Source organism: Acipenser ruthenus, chromosome 3 (assembly GCF_902713425.1).
Source record: "Acipenser ruthenus chromosome 3, fAciRut3.2 maternal haplotype, whole genome shotgun sequence".
NCBI lineage: Eukaryota > Metazoa > Chordata > Actinopteri > Acipenseriformes > Acipenseridae > Acipenser > Acipenser ruthenus.
In genome coordinates, this window is record NC_081191.1 from 71,402,320 (window position 1) to 71,417,591 (window position 15,272).

A 15,272-nucleotide genomic window follows, 5' to 3' on the forward strand; every position below is an offset into this window, starting at 1 on the left:
CAGTACTGTGTATATATATATATATATATATAAATGTGTATGTCATGTATTACAATGATGTTTTGTGATGTTTAATCTACATTCTGCACCATGTTTGCGTTTTAAGAGGGTTTTCAACCATGTATCAGTAATAACAATAACATTTAGTTTCCAGTGCTAGAACAGGTTATACTACATCTCAGGGTATTTTGTTTTCACTTAGCCCTAATTAGAAGAAGCCTGATGCAGCATTTGAATATTTCCGTTACAGTACAAGTATTCCTTTACATATTAACATGAATAATAAGTGAAGTTTTATCACAAGAGTGCCGCACCACTGTGTGTGTATATTCAATTATACAATACAGTGCTACCCCTTTATAATGTGGTTGTCGGGGTCTATAATTGGAGACCACGTTATCTGTGTTTTGCCTTACAACGAATATTGGCATTTTTGTTCCTGAAATGATTTACAATGCCCACAAGCCAAATTAATATTGTAGCGTATGGTGGAAAATGAAGGAAGGAGACAAACACAATTTGCAGGTACTTGAATCCATGGTTTATTGGAATGATTATTCCCGACCCGTTAGCCTGAGCCACACCAAAAACAACAAAGTCTTGCACTCTCACAGCAGCTTGTCTCACTCTTTAGCGCAGCACATTTTTTTCCTAGAGCAGCCCTCTGGAGTCAATCTTATCAAGAAAACCTCCTAGTTTTTCTTTGTCTTTTAGCCATCCACACAATGTAGATTCTGCAACATTCATATCTTTTGAAACTGCAGGTTGAGTTTCACCTTTTCTTACTTTGTCAGAGAAAGATTTTATGGTTTTTGCTGGTGGTCTCTAGGGTGTATGTTCAAAGTGTAACCTCTACTTGACTTATTTATTTTTAAAGGATGAAAAAAAACTTTCCAAAACTAGAACCAAACAATAACTAATATAATTCAAGGCCTCATGAAGTTGTTATGTATTTTTTAACATGAACAACATTTCCAAATATAGGAGTAAACAAAAGAGTGGATCTAACCCTTTATATATCCAAGTGAACAGTCTGCATTGTGAGGCCTACCTTCAGAAGTTTCATCAGCCCCTCGAGCTGAACCATGAGCTCTCTGCGGCTCTCCTGCAGAGCAGACATCCTCTGCTCCAGCTCATCCTTCCTTTGCCTAGGAGATGAGAGAACCCAGAGAATATGAAGCATGACCTGCACCAATCGGTGCCAAGAGTACAACCATGTCTGCACCACAAATCACTTCCACTGGCTTTTCAATCTTTCACCTGCTTCTAACCTGATTTTTTTAGCAGACATATGCTATTATGACTTCTGAGATTTAATCCGGTTGTTAACAGATTCCCTGTATACTCTTTGACTGAGATGAGATGTACTGTAAAGAAAACTGACCACTATCTCTGCTGCAAATGGTATTCCAATGCAAAAGTCCTACAAGTAGTGCAAATACATGTTTTTATTGTCATATGATAGCACTATGATCCTCTCTATCATTAATTACCAAGGATGACAGGAACTTATTTGTTATGCATCATTATTATAGCCTGCTAACTATTACAGGAAACAATGTTTCTTAAAATATTCCTCAAGGCTGATTTTGGATAGGTAAAGTGGGGAAGCATATTAGTATTGTCCTGTGTACTAACGCCTGTGCAACACTGACATGCTTTATATCAAAAACATTTTTAATTAGAAAGCAACAGCTGGGTGATAGTTAAGAACTTAAGAATCTAAATATAGCTGCCCCAAACCTCGGAAACTGTCTGCTGCTGCCTTCCCCCACAGTATGAAGCCTTGGTGTACTTCTTGACAGCAACCTCTCCTTTGATGCCCACATCTCCTCCATGGTCAAACCTTCCTTCTACCATCTTCGAAACATCTCCAAAGTCCGTCCCTACCTCTCCCTCTCGGATGCGGAGATACTTTGTCATGCATTTGTCTCCTCTCGACTCGACTACTGCAATTCTCTCTATGGTGGTCTCCCGGCACGCACCATAAACCAACTGCAGCTAGTTCAGAATGGCGCTGCCAGGATCCTTACCAGATGTAATAAAACGTGATCACATCACCCCCCGTCTTTCCCAGCTGCACTAGCTACCTGTAAAGTTCAGGATTATTTTCAAAACTCTCCTGCTCACCTACAATGCCCTTCATCACACAGGTCCCGAGTACCTCCTCAACCTGCTGACCCGCTATGTCCCTGCCCGCAAGCTGAGGTCCTCTGACTCTGGCCTGCTTGTTATCCTCAAACAAAAGTGCACCACACTTGGAGAACGCTCGTTTAGCTTCATGGCTCCGACTCGTCGGAACTCTCTCCCAGCTTTGGTCCGTGATGCTCCCACCGTCGCTCGCTTTAAATCAACCCTCAAGACCCACCTGTTCTATTAGCTGCTGTGTTGCTGCTACTATTTCACGTATTATGCACTTTCCACTGTATTTAATGTACTATTTCATATATTATGCACTTACCACTGCATTTAATGTATTATGCATTGTTTTTTTTTGTTTTTTTTCCCTGTATAGCATGTATTATGCATTTCTCTGTATTTAAGTATTATGGATTTTCTTGTTACTGCATCTTGTAAAGCTCTTTGTGATGATGGTCCACTGTGAAAGGCACTATATAAAATAAAGATTGATTGATTGATTGATTGATTGATTGATTGAGCCTAAAAAAAATCAAAATCAATTGGTGACTACTAAATAATAATAAAAAAAAATAAAAAAAATAAAAAAAACAAAAACACATTAGCTGGCATTATGAAACATTTGCAGTAAATAGTGTAAATTACACATAACCTGGGTTGTAGTTCAAGCATGTAGTCAGTACGTTAATTTGGCAGCTTCAAACCTGCAAGAATATCAGTTCATATTCCTGTTTGTATAATCAGATTTGGCAAAATCAAGATCTTGTACATCCGGGAGACACATGAATAAACCTTACCTGGATTGGTTTCACAACCATCTGTCTGGAAGTGGTTTTCTTTAAATGATCGGCTGGCTGTATTACTTGTAATTGTCTTTCAATACAATTTCATATCACTAGCAAACAGGTGTGATTAATCGATTAGTAGATCGTATGATTAAATCGATTAATAAAAAATGTCAAGATTAAAAACCCTAATTTATATACCAATAGATTTGATCCCCACGTGTCATTTTTGTTCAATCCCTAACCCAATTTGACCTCTAGTACCATCAATCTCGCACTTGCCTTTCCAAACCCTCCACCCTCATAGGGCTGAAACCCTCAAGTCCTGTGGCTGGCTGTAATTTAGTGCTTTTTGTTGAACAAAACAGATTCCTAGTCAGACAACAATTTATCTATGCTATATATTTCCAGATGTGATTTCCCTATGAAAAGACAACAAGGCAGTCCCTGGTGTGGTTTCCTGGCATCCTTCCAGCACAGCAGAATGCTGACAGGTATCAGATTTAGGAGGTATGACAGCTTTACTGTCCCACAGTAGTCAGTGGGAGTATAAACTCAAGAAAGGGCAAGGATAAAATGAAAAGCAATGCAGTTATGATCATTATACTAAAGTGGATAAATGTGCCTTCAAGGGTGCTGTTGACAACTGAGTTACAGGTGTTAGATGGCCAAGGCAAAGCCTGAGCCTCCTCTATAAAGGAACCTCGATGGGTACTGGTGTCTGCCATTACATATTATGTATGGCAATTGGTCAAAAATGCTAAACAGTTATGCATCATACTAATAAGTTTTATTAAAATTAAGGGAATCTGAAGATAAAGGAGGGAACAAATTATTCCTGTAGTTGTCTGTTGGGTCACACAGATTGCCCATGATGCCACAGCAAGATTCTTTCTCACTCCAAAAGCAAAGGTTAAGTGACTTGTTTGGTGTAAGAAAAACTATTATAGTTAAAGACGACAACTTCTACTCTCATTGCCATCTCCGATTGCCTTGAATCAATGACAAACCCAGGACAGCGCTTCACTTCATCTACAATAGCAGACTCAACATTAACTGGGTCTTCAAGGGCAAGCTTTGCGTCATAAATGTTGCACTCAGAAGCATGTCCTATTGATCGGAACAAGTACTTATATTTTCCTTTAACCTTGCAACTGTTAACATTTGTTTGGATTTTATTATGTAATCAGTACATACAATGTAAAGATGCTCTTAGTTTTATTTTAAGACAACACCTGAAACAAACTGACAAAACTCAGCACTGCTTCATCAAACCTGTAATTTAGCAACCTTCAACATGAAACCTTCCGTCAAGCCATTTTTCTCATGCCAGGATAAACTCTTCCAAGACAGGCCTTCAATTACACAGCCAATCAGATGATAGCACTGCACCTCACTATGACCAATATTCACAGTACCAATATATAAGAGAATACAGCTGTCTGTCAAATTTGAAACAAATATTTGTTTTAGTCAAATGACGAGAATACGGTTACAGGGGTGTGCAATTCATATCGCCCGATGCCCAGGACAACACGTTTTGCCGTTACACTTTGCCGCTTGGACAAATATTTTTTATTTATTTATTTTTCCTATATTCGTTCTGTTGCTAGAAAAACACTACAGGTATATTTCTAAAGAGCCGCACAAGTTTCTGAAAATTGAATTGCGGAAATCTAGCACTGGCACAAACATTTTAAAAAGTGTTGACATCCCACCCGTCACTTCTGATTGGCTAGCTGTGGAAAAAGAGCCTCTGGCAAGGTACAGACTAATCTTTAAAACTAAGGATATTATTTATGTTTTTTGTAAATTAGCAAGTAAGGGATTTATTGATACATGAATGACATTTAAATGCAGGAATCTAGTAAAGTTACAAAAAACAAACAAACACCATAGTTGCTAAGGTATTAGCAGATTTTAAAAAATGGTGTTGTGTAATTTATAAAATTATTTCTGAGTCAACTTTGTGGTCAAGCGTCTCCTTGATGGGATGTTTTTTTTTTTTGTTTTTTTTTAAATGGCAAAAAATGTAATGAGTTTTTTTCTTTCGATTTTAGTGTTGCTAACCTAGCCTGGGACCAAATCAAAACTTTGATAACCCGCTAATCGCACTTGACAAAACTGTATTTCATAGCGTTTTCTTTTTATGAGTAGAAGGAATAATATACTTACAAAAAAAATGTTTGCCATTTACCACATTTACATTTTATTTACACACTATATTAAAAAAATATTTACTTTTTTCCCATAGATTTGAACAGAGCGATATTAGTTATTTATTGGACATGCACAATCCATTGATTTGTGAAACTATTAAAACATGAAGATAGACAAATTGAAATGCTTATATATAAGATTATCTTTACAATATTGTATTATTTTAAAATAAAATACAGACTGTAATATCCTGGCACTGTGTTTATGTATTCATTCATTTATGTATTTTATTTTTCAGTGAGAGTAGTGGAGGGAAAGAATCATATATATATAGATATATATAAAAAAAAGGCAACCGGGTATGAGACTATCACCCTGCTGCAGCAGTGTTCCAGATAGCCATCATGAGACAAGATGTTAGATGAGGAAAAATAGCTGTAAAATGTTGTGCAGTGTTTAAAATAAGTATATAATAGAAATAAATAAAAGAAAAAAACATATTTTGCCTTTGCGAGAGGAAATCGTACATTGAAAATTGTACAGAACAGACATAATAAGATATTTAACAGTCAGGAAGTTAAATATAAGGAAAATGTAGATGATAGAGTATATAGTAGCCCTTTAACCAATGCTATGCGGGACAGTGTGTGTGTGGGCAGTTATTACTATCAATGTGTGGACAAAATATGAGAAAATGTCCCCACAAAGATAGTAACTCCTGAAAAAAGACGACGTTGTGGGGACGCCCCCACTTTGTAAAACACGTTTTTAAGAACTAAATATGCCTTCAAAAAAAAAAAAAAAAAAAGTGCCAAAATATTTAGTTTGTTGTTGACTTTCACCCTGTGTGGAGATTTGTCTGACTGGAGTTAGAAATAGTAAATACTAATATAGTGAGAGTCAATGAGAAGTCAAATGCAGGAATGCAAACATGAGTGTGTGTGTGTGTGTGAGAGAGAAGGTGGGTGTGCATGAATGCGGCGCTGTACCTGAGAAGTCGGAGTTCTGCTAGGAGGGTGGGGTTCTGCTGCGCCTTTTCAGGGCTGGGCTGGGAGGCCTGCTCATGCTCCAGACGCAGCCTCTGAATCTCCTGGAGGATTTCTCTGTTAGAGGCAAGTGGAGACACATTAAATAAGACATACAAACAAATCACAACGTGGTTTCTTACTGAACCCGCCAGAACATAAATAAATAAATAAAAAAAAACACTTTTTGCTGAAAACACCTTATGTTTGTTTTTCTTTCAGCAATCAAACACATGATATGGCAGGACAACAGTAATCCACAGTGATGGGATCCTTACCAAAATCTCATCAGTAGACTTTAATATAAAACACAATTATACAGTGCCCTTTGAAGGAAATCCAATCTGCTCTGTATCAGACATCATAGTAAAGAGATACCTGGGGTCACTAGATGGCTATACTGTACAACAAGTAGTCTCTACAAGATAAAATCAATTCGATTTACCAACACAAAGAGCAGATCTCATTAAAAGCAATAGAAACAACAGCAGCAAAAAAACAAGAAAACAGAAGAAAAAAAAATTAGCCCAAGGCTCTGAAAATATATTTTATCTTTTGATTTAGAGTGTCCAATTATTTCACCCCGTTTTTCTCTTCAATTTACAATGTCCAGTTATGTCCGATCCCACTGCCAAGCCAATCACTGTCTATAACAACCAGGAGCTGGAAAGGTCATCTCCACAGGTGTCCACTCAAGCTCACTGGGTGCCTGGCCAGTAGGCGATACTGTGCTCTGCAACTGACAGTCATAAAAGCATCCAGCCACTGTGACTAATATCTGAATAGAAGAATGAGCCCTCATTCTATTTATTAGATCACTTAACAGTCGACATTCACTTCAGTTATGTGACAGGAGAATGATAAACAACAGCTGTGGTTTCTAGCTCAGGTGCCCTGGTAAAAACACGCACACCATTCACTAAACTAACTGAGATGGAACTCTGTTTAAAGTTATACTACCATTAAGACAGAAAATAATGTTCAGTCATCTGGAATAAAAATAAAATAAAATAAAAAAAAAACATGGGATGTATGTGTTTTTTATATTTGTTTTATAATAAGTGCCATCTCAAGAAAAAACTATGCAAAATATGCAGTATTTAATCATCATTTACCAATATTATAAGGGCATTTACCCAGGATTTATTCACTTATTTTTTGACTACGTACTGTTGCCAAGTCAACCACATTGAGTAGAAAGGTTGGGAATAGGGAATAGTGTGGTCATTTATCACAGCAAACAAGGTTAGCAGGCTGGCTACTAATACAGTTCTACACTAGTATTTGTGCTGTGGAGCTGTACAACAGTTAGTTTGTGGAGGATAGCATAAGAAATAATGATTTGGAAAAGGGACCCACCTGTTTTTGCTTTCTAGTTCTGCGATGAGCTGCCGTTGTTGCTTGTTTGCATCGAGGGTAAAGGCAATGTCTGAAGCAGCCCGCTGCTGTTGTGCTTGTTGCTAGAAGAAGAAAAAAACAAAAAAAAACCCTAAATGGTTAGAAAAGGACATAACCAAGGTAAAACAAACCTTAAACATCTGCAGTGAGACCTGAGCGATGCCATATGATGCTATAGAATGCCAGTATGTGTATAACACTCAGCAAAGTCAGCCTGAGATCTCTGTGTGTGTCTCAGCACATACATGTGCTCTTCTTTTCAATACTTCTACGGTTTAGATCTATGAAACTGGTGACTATGTGTGTGAGTAGCAGTCTCTGTGGAAGCCAACTTAACACACTGGATGCAGTTTAGTCATTGGCTATTTAAAATACATTTTAAAAAATGGTTACATGTAAAAATGTGTTTTTTATTTAATGTTCTTACGGCTCTGTATGATCAAAGCAATTCAGCCACCATGTTCACTATGTTCATTAAATCATCAGAATCCAATTGGTCACCAACACTCTAACTGTACAGCCTCTCCTCTGAGGCCAATCAGAGTGCAGCAGTCCTGTAAGCACTCACCGTTGAAGCCGCATCGGCGGCCAGCCTGGCTGCATACCGTGCAATCAGCCGGTGCTCTTCATCCAGGCGGCTGGTGCTCTCCAGCACGCTGTCAAACACACAGGGGACAACAGTTACTTACACTGCGCATGGCCGTAACTAGCTATGAGGACACCGAGGTCGTGTCCTCGGTTGTTCTTTTGCATCATCAATGCTGATGCTCATGTAATAATTCTGGTAAAGTACAAAAGACTCCTTAATTTTCTCTGTTGGTTTACCGTGTAACATAGATTTGGAGGTTGGATAGTAAATACAAAGCAGTCATATAAATACTGCCAGCTGCAGCTTGAAACCTAAGTTTGACTTCGGTAGAATGTCAGCTCTGGTTATGACACTGACTTTGCTCCCACTTACAGTACAGGTCTGTTCCACAGCTTGTAAACCTGCGGCATCTATTGTCAAATACTGATACAGAGTATAGATGCTAACCAATACAGCATATTGACAAACTATAAGGTAATGCATAGGTTTCTAAAAATGAGTAATAAAAGATTCATAAATCCACTGGGAACTAAGGTACCGGTAATACTATTTTACAAACTATTGTATAAGTTTTTAATCTTAGATAAACAAGCAACTAATGACTTAAACTACAGAAGCACATTTGTAACTGGATTTCAGCAATGTTGATTACATACACACAACAAAGTACCAAAGCAGCTTGAATAACTTACAATATAAATAACCTCATAAATTATTTCAGCAGAACTGAATAAGAGAATGTAAAATATGACAACAAACTCAAAGCTTGGGATGTGTCCCCAAAGGCAGTAATATTAAATATTTCAATGGTAATCAAATGCATAAAATGAGGACAGTACGACTGTATTTGCTTTATGTACACCCACCAGAGTACTCTCAATGCAAAATATTATGTAAAGGAAAATGGTTAAAAATATGATGGACAACTCTACAATATGGTAGAGAGTTCCAAATAAACTTTAAAGACAACGATACCAAAATAAAACAAAATGTCTCTAAAAAATAACCCCCCTTTTTAGTATAAAGAAATTACAGGTTCAGTTCCATTCTTCATTCAGCTGTAGGTAAATTAAAATCCTGTGACAAAGCTGTACCTTCCAGATTTCAATTGATGTCTTTAGATTATGTCCTTCTCACATTTTAATATCTTTAAAATCAATTTTCTTAGAAAAAGAACCAGTGATAATGTTGCTAATGCTAAGTGAGCTCACAAAATAAGAGGTTAAAAACTCCTTTAACAATGGGCTCTATTCACAAAGCTTTCACTCATGAGTTGTTGTGACAGGCTAGCGTCATGGCCAAGCTGTTACCGGTGGGAAGAGAGACTCAGAGACAAGAAAGCAGCACTGAAGCAGTAATACGCATGTTTAATAAACAAGGACAGTGGACCAAACAAAAGACATTTAACGTAACAAAACACATTTAACAAAACAAACAGCCTACACAAAAACTCACAGAGATAACAGAGGAGAGCACAGCACAGCAACACACCACCTCTATCACCAACATTAATTCTCTTTTTCTTTTTTTTTTTTTTTTTTTGTATTTAGTAGTCTCCAATTCGTTTTTTTGTTGTTTTCTCCCCAATTTAATAGTGTCCAATTATTTTTGTTTAGCTCAGCTCACTGCTATCACCCCCGCGCTGACTCGGGAGCGGCGAAGACGAGTACACGCTGTCCTCCGAAGCATGTGCCGTCAGCCGACTGCTTTTTTTCACACTGCAGGCTCACCATGCAGCCACCCAGAGCTACAGCGTCGGAGGACAACGCAGCTCTGGGCAGCTTACAGGCAAGCCCGCAGGCGCCCGACCAGACTACAGGGGTCGCTGGTGCACGGTGAGCCGAGAACACCCTGGCTGACCTAACCCTCCCTCCCCCCGGGCGGCGCTCGGCTATTTGTGCGCCGCCCCCTGGGAGCTCCCGTCCTCGGTCGGCAAAGGAATAGCCTGGACTCGAACTGACGATGTCCAGACTATAGGGCGCATCCTGCACTCTATACAAGTGCTTTTACTGGATGCGCCACTCAGGAACCCCCATTAATTCTCATTTTAACACCCATGATTACCCTTTTTATACACCTGTGACTGTCAAAGTTTGTTTTTATGAATGAAATAAAGTTTGAAAATGTACAAAACATTTTTTCCTGTTGATAAAGAAAGCACAGATAGTCCAGAACGTTTTAATTAATTCAGCTCAAAGTATCCACACTAAAGTACCATTTCATGTTTAGTCTGGCTTAATGTGTACAAACACTATTAAAATAGTTTGGCTACAGTTCCTAGCAGCGCAATGGAACTTAATATGACATTATCCCACCATGCACTGTATTTTAGAGAGCCCGGAGCCTGTACCCACGGAAGACATAGCGCTTCTAAGCATGAACGTTCTGGCTTTGTTTCTTAAAAACACAAGGTACATTTTATTATTTCGTTTTGAACTCTGAAGTTCTCCTTGACCGATTTCATCGCTCCAGGTATCAATGTGCCCTGGGCAGCAGTTTGGAGTAGAGGTTAGGGTTCTGGACTCAGTCAGGTGGGGGATACTGCTGCTGTACCCTTGAGCAAGGTACTTTACCTAGACTGCTCCAGTAAAAACCCAACTATATAAGTGGGTAATTGTATGTAAAAAATAATGTGATATCTTGTAACAATTGTAAGTCGCCCTGGGTAAAGGCGTCAGCTAAGAAATAAATAATAATAATTTCGGCATCTGATCATGTCGCTCCATGATCCACCATTTTACAGCATACCTCAGAAATTGTATACAGTACAGCAGTATTGATAGTCATTCTCAACTCCTTCATACACCAGTTCTCAGTACTGTATTTGTAATGTACACACGCCAAAACATCAGAAAGCATTCTGGGATACTGGGGGATACGCACAAAATGTAGTTTGGTATTACAGCATCCGCACTTCTGACACGTCCGCACTACCTGATGCAATCTAATTTAGAACAGGACTCGAGACTACCCCCTGAGGTGGTCTCAAGTACGGTTCTCCAGTACGGTATTAAATGCTGTGTAGCGTAGATGCTAACCGTAACCTTATTTAACACTTTTAAGCTGGTTTAAAGGCATAGTATGAACAAGGCCAAAGCTTTGTGACTAGAGCCCCCCTACAAGCACTGTACTCTAGCATTACAATTCGTTGGAAAGTCCAAGCATTTTTTTCAGTTCATTTTTTTTCCTAATGGGGAAATTATTGGATTTTTAGCCTTGTGATTTCAGATACTCAGACTCAAGGATATTTCTGTTTGGACCAATTAAGTGTTTATTAGAAGCTTAATTGGTCCAATTAATTAATTTAGGGTACAGTTGGAACAAAAACCAGGAGGGACGCGGGCCCTACAAGACCAGGATTGTATACCCATGCTGTACAGTACATAAGCTGCTATGTTTTCCCAGTCTAGCGTAGAGCTCACATCAGATGGAGGCTCTTCTATTTACATGTAGTGTGCAGCCAAGAGCAAACTGGATTCCTTGAGTGAATGGGCTGTCAGTGTCTGAACACCTAAACCTATATTTGTATTACTACAAAATTATGCTTTCATACAACACTGACTGAAGATACAGATAGCAATTTATTATTAATAAAAAAACAAAAAAAACAGTAATAACATAGCATTGTAAAATTCACCTTTGTGTCACTATCTGACACCAGCATGAAAAGCTGCAGGTGCTCAGACTTCCCAACTTGGCTACAATGCTCAGCAGGTGCTGCCTCAGTTGGCTTTTTAGAAAACAAGGCAGTCAAGACAACACAGTGGTCTAGATTCTCAAAACGATTTGCTCCAAATCGTCAACTGCGCTATTTTTGTTGGGGGGGGGGGCACCATTTACAATTATAAAACAAATAAGAAACAACTCAGGACTACTCACAAGCCCCAGCATCAGATGTCTGAGTTGTTTACTTCTGGTTTGCTAACTTTATTGGGTGTGTTATTCATTTGTGAGAATACCATGCTAATAATGTTTTGGAGTAAATAGCATTGCGAATCTAGCCCAGAGATATAGGAGAACGCAGGTTCAGTGTGCAATAGTATAATACCCGCGTCCTTATGAGGTGGCAAACCTGCACTAACCGTGTGGGGTTGCTGTGAAGCAGATTGACATACAGCCCGATGAGAACATGTTCATCAGCAAGTCTATCGGCAACATCTAGGCTGTAGGTTAACCTAGAACAGTGTGATTATCCAGGTAGACACAGAAAGAAGAAGAAAAAGTGAGCGTGAAAATGACAACAAAAAAGGGAAAAAAGAAGAGTGTCCAAAAAAGAATGGCATGTGATATATATGAACAAGCTCTGTTTTAAAACGCTCCTCTCCACCAATCTCTAGTACATTCTTAATTCTAACAGAAACTGTTGCAAAGCAATTGCATGCAGTACCTACTGATTAGGTTAGGAAAAGTATTATTCAGTTACTCAGCCTTGAAAACCTTCTGTCTTCAATATATTATACATATAAAACGAAGTTCCAACAACATACATTTGTTTTAAAGGAAGGGCAGAGTGTTGAAGATGTGTTGTCTTACCTACATTTGAAGTTACAGTACACAATCTCACTTATCCAAACCAGTCGTGACCCTGATCATAATCTACACCATACTAAAAAAATGACTACTTTGTTTTATGCTTTTAAAAGTTATACAGTAGTGACCCTTTGAACAAATAACACAACTGTAAATGTTTTACACACTTAAACTTGTGAGGATGAAGTTGAGTTTTTAAGGTTGAGTATTCAGTTTTGCTGGTGTGATTCAAAATATAGGTAAGTTCGGACTAACAGGGTTTGAACTAAAGAGCGTCTACTGTACTTGACATTCAACTTTCAATGTATCATATTGTTAAATTTGAAAATAACTATTAATGAATGTAAGGTGATAAAGTTGCTGAAATCTTAAATGGTTACATAGCTATTGAAAACATTCCATAAATCCTTTCCATTGCACACTTTCACTCGCTATGTAGATTTTGCATTCCATCTTTTGAAAGAAACAAATGTCACTGCAAACATTTAAAAATGCTTTACTTTCAAGTAGTCTTTTAGACTTGTATTTCCTAGGTCATCCCCCCATGTGTAGTGTAATTTTCGTCTCCCTTCACAACCTTCTTTCTTGTCATTAAGGAACCAGCTGATTCCCCTAATGACTGCAGCCAGTGACATGCTTTGACACCTAAGCAATTGCAAAGGTGAAATGACCTACAATGTACTGTACAAGTGTATCTGAGTTAACAATGGAAACTGAGAGTTTTCTTTTAATTTAGTAAGATACCAGATTATTCTTTTTTTTTTTTTAATAAAAAGGGATATACTTTTTTCAAACCTGCAAATGCGAGACCTACTTAGGTGAACAGAGATGCATGACAGGTGAAAATGATATACAGTCAGCACTCACATACCCGACCCTAACTTCAGTGACGGTTAAACGAGTGTGATGTATATCTGATTATTTCATTTTGGCCCGTTCCAACCCTTGTCAGTTTTTTCAGGAAACACAAAAAAGGTACAATGTCAAAAATACATAGCTGAAAGGACTGTGTTTTAAAATAAGTAGGCTTCCATTTAGATCTACTGTAGTTGGTTTTGTTGGAACAGTGCTATATTTTTCAACAGAAGTATTTTAATTCAGAATGATTCTGAAACTGTCACTTGCCAAAAGAGACGACTGTGGACACGTGGACGGTAATAGAGTACATACTTTTAAATCTAGTACGTATTGTCGCAGTATATAAAATTCCCCATTAACGACACAACAGCAAAATGAAATCAAAATGTTACCCATGCACAGAACCGCATAAAACGTAAAAGGCAATGCAATTTAACAAAAGATTAAGAAAACAACACCAGTTTCCAGAATTAAAACAGTATCCAAAGTCAGTATTTAAAATGCAGAACATAGTGCTCGATAAGGCCCTAACGTCACAGTTCACTTGCAAATGAAAATGCACAAAAGCACCTAAAGATCACAGATTTTTTTTAAAAAAGAATCACAATATCTAAAACTGTTTAATGATTAACTTTTACATTAATGTGATATTGGAGTAAGCGATGTGTAACTGCATAGTCGGAAATCGTGTGTGAAGGGTAAGTGAATTAATTTGTCACATTATATATATATATATATATATATATATACACACACACATACATATATATATATATATATATATATATATATATATATATATATATACACATACATATTATATATATATATACACATACATATATATATATATATATATATATATATATATATATATATATATATATATATATATAAATTGGGATAGATTTTATTCTTAATATAAGGGTGGTAAAGCGTGACTGACGTGTATCTGGGTAACAGATATTCGAGTGCTGACTGTAATTATTTTATTCCCTATATTTTGACAAAGCTTTTTATAACAGTTGAGTCAACGACAAGAAAAACAACATTACCAGAATAAAGCAGTGGGCTTGATTGCGAGCTCAAAGACACCTGCATAAGAAACTTTGCAGACTAAACCTGAACTCCCCTCTCTGAGAATGAAGCCGATCAATTTTATGCAGACCATTTACTTACGAACAAACAAGCCTAGCAGACAACCTTGTCATTATAAAACTGTGCCTTTAAAAGATGCAGCAATTCAATGTTGGTTATTGCTGGAATGACACAGATTGTTTACTGTTCTTTCTGAACACAAGCCCAGTTATTTCTGTTGGGAATATTTGGTGCCAGCAAGACAAATGCCCCCTTTTTTTATCAGGGCTTGCTTGTTGCCTTAAGGTCTACGAGAAGCCTGGACTTGAACAATCTGAGTTCAATCTGAGTTATGTTTTCAATCTGAGTTATGATGCATCAGGGGTTATAGGGTGTGAGAAGGTGTGAAGTTCACTACCATCCTGATGATAGCTGGCGTGGGTGCCTGCAGGACACATCTCCTGCACTGATGAAGCAAATGCCAGGCTATTCAGCTTGCACGGTCAGCTTTTATGACTTTTCCAGAGCAGGGGGTAATGAGTAACAAAACAGATAACACTGGGATGGTTTGTGAAAGAACAGATGCCAAATTCATAAGGTGTACTCTGTAGCACTGAATGGATGCTTTGTCTAGCATCTTGGTTTCCAAATCTAAGTGTACACGAAGAGAATAAACTCCTGATTTAATAACAGAATGCCTATTATTGGATT

General features: G+C 37.8%; 1 protein-coding gene across 9 annotated transcripts in view; it reads right to left on the reverse strand.

Annotated features, from left to right (window-relative positions):
- The window catches only part of dtna (dystrobrevin, alpha), a 74,478-nt gene that overhangs the window by 22,457 nt on the left and 36,749 nt on the right, over positions 1–15,272 (reverse strand). For 7 of the 9 annotated variants that reach the window (XM_059016164.1, XM_059016169.1, XM_059016174.1 and 4 more), the window contains 5 exons: positions 12,179–12,271; positions 8,076–8,163; positions 7,469–7,569; positions 6,074–6,187; positions 1,052–1,148 (listed from right to left, as the gene is read on the reverse strand). In XM_059016164.1, the coding sequence (XP_058872147.1) occupies positions 1,052–1,148; positions 6,074–6,187; positions 7,469–7,569; positions 8,076–8,163; positions 12,179–12,271 (493 nt within the window). The remainder of the gene's footprint in view (positions 1–1,051; positions 1,149–6,073; positions 6,188–7,468; positions 7,570–8,075; positions 8,164–12,178; positions 12,272–15,272) is intronic. The other 2 variants (XM_033992760.3, XM_033992759.3) reach the window with 1 other exon arrangement.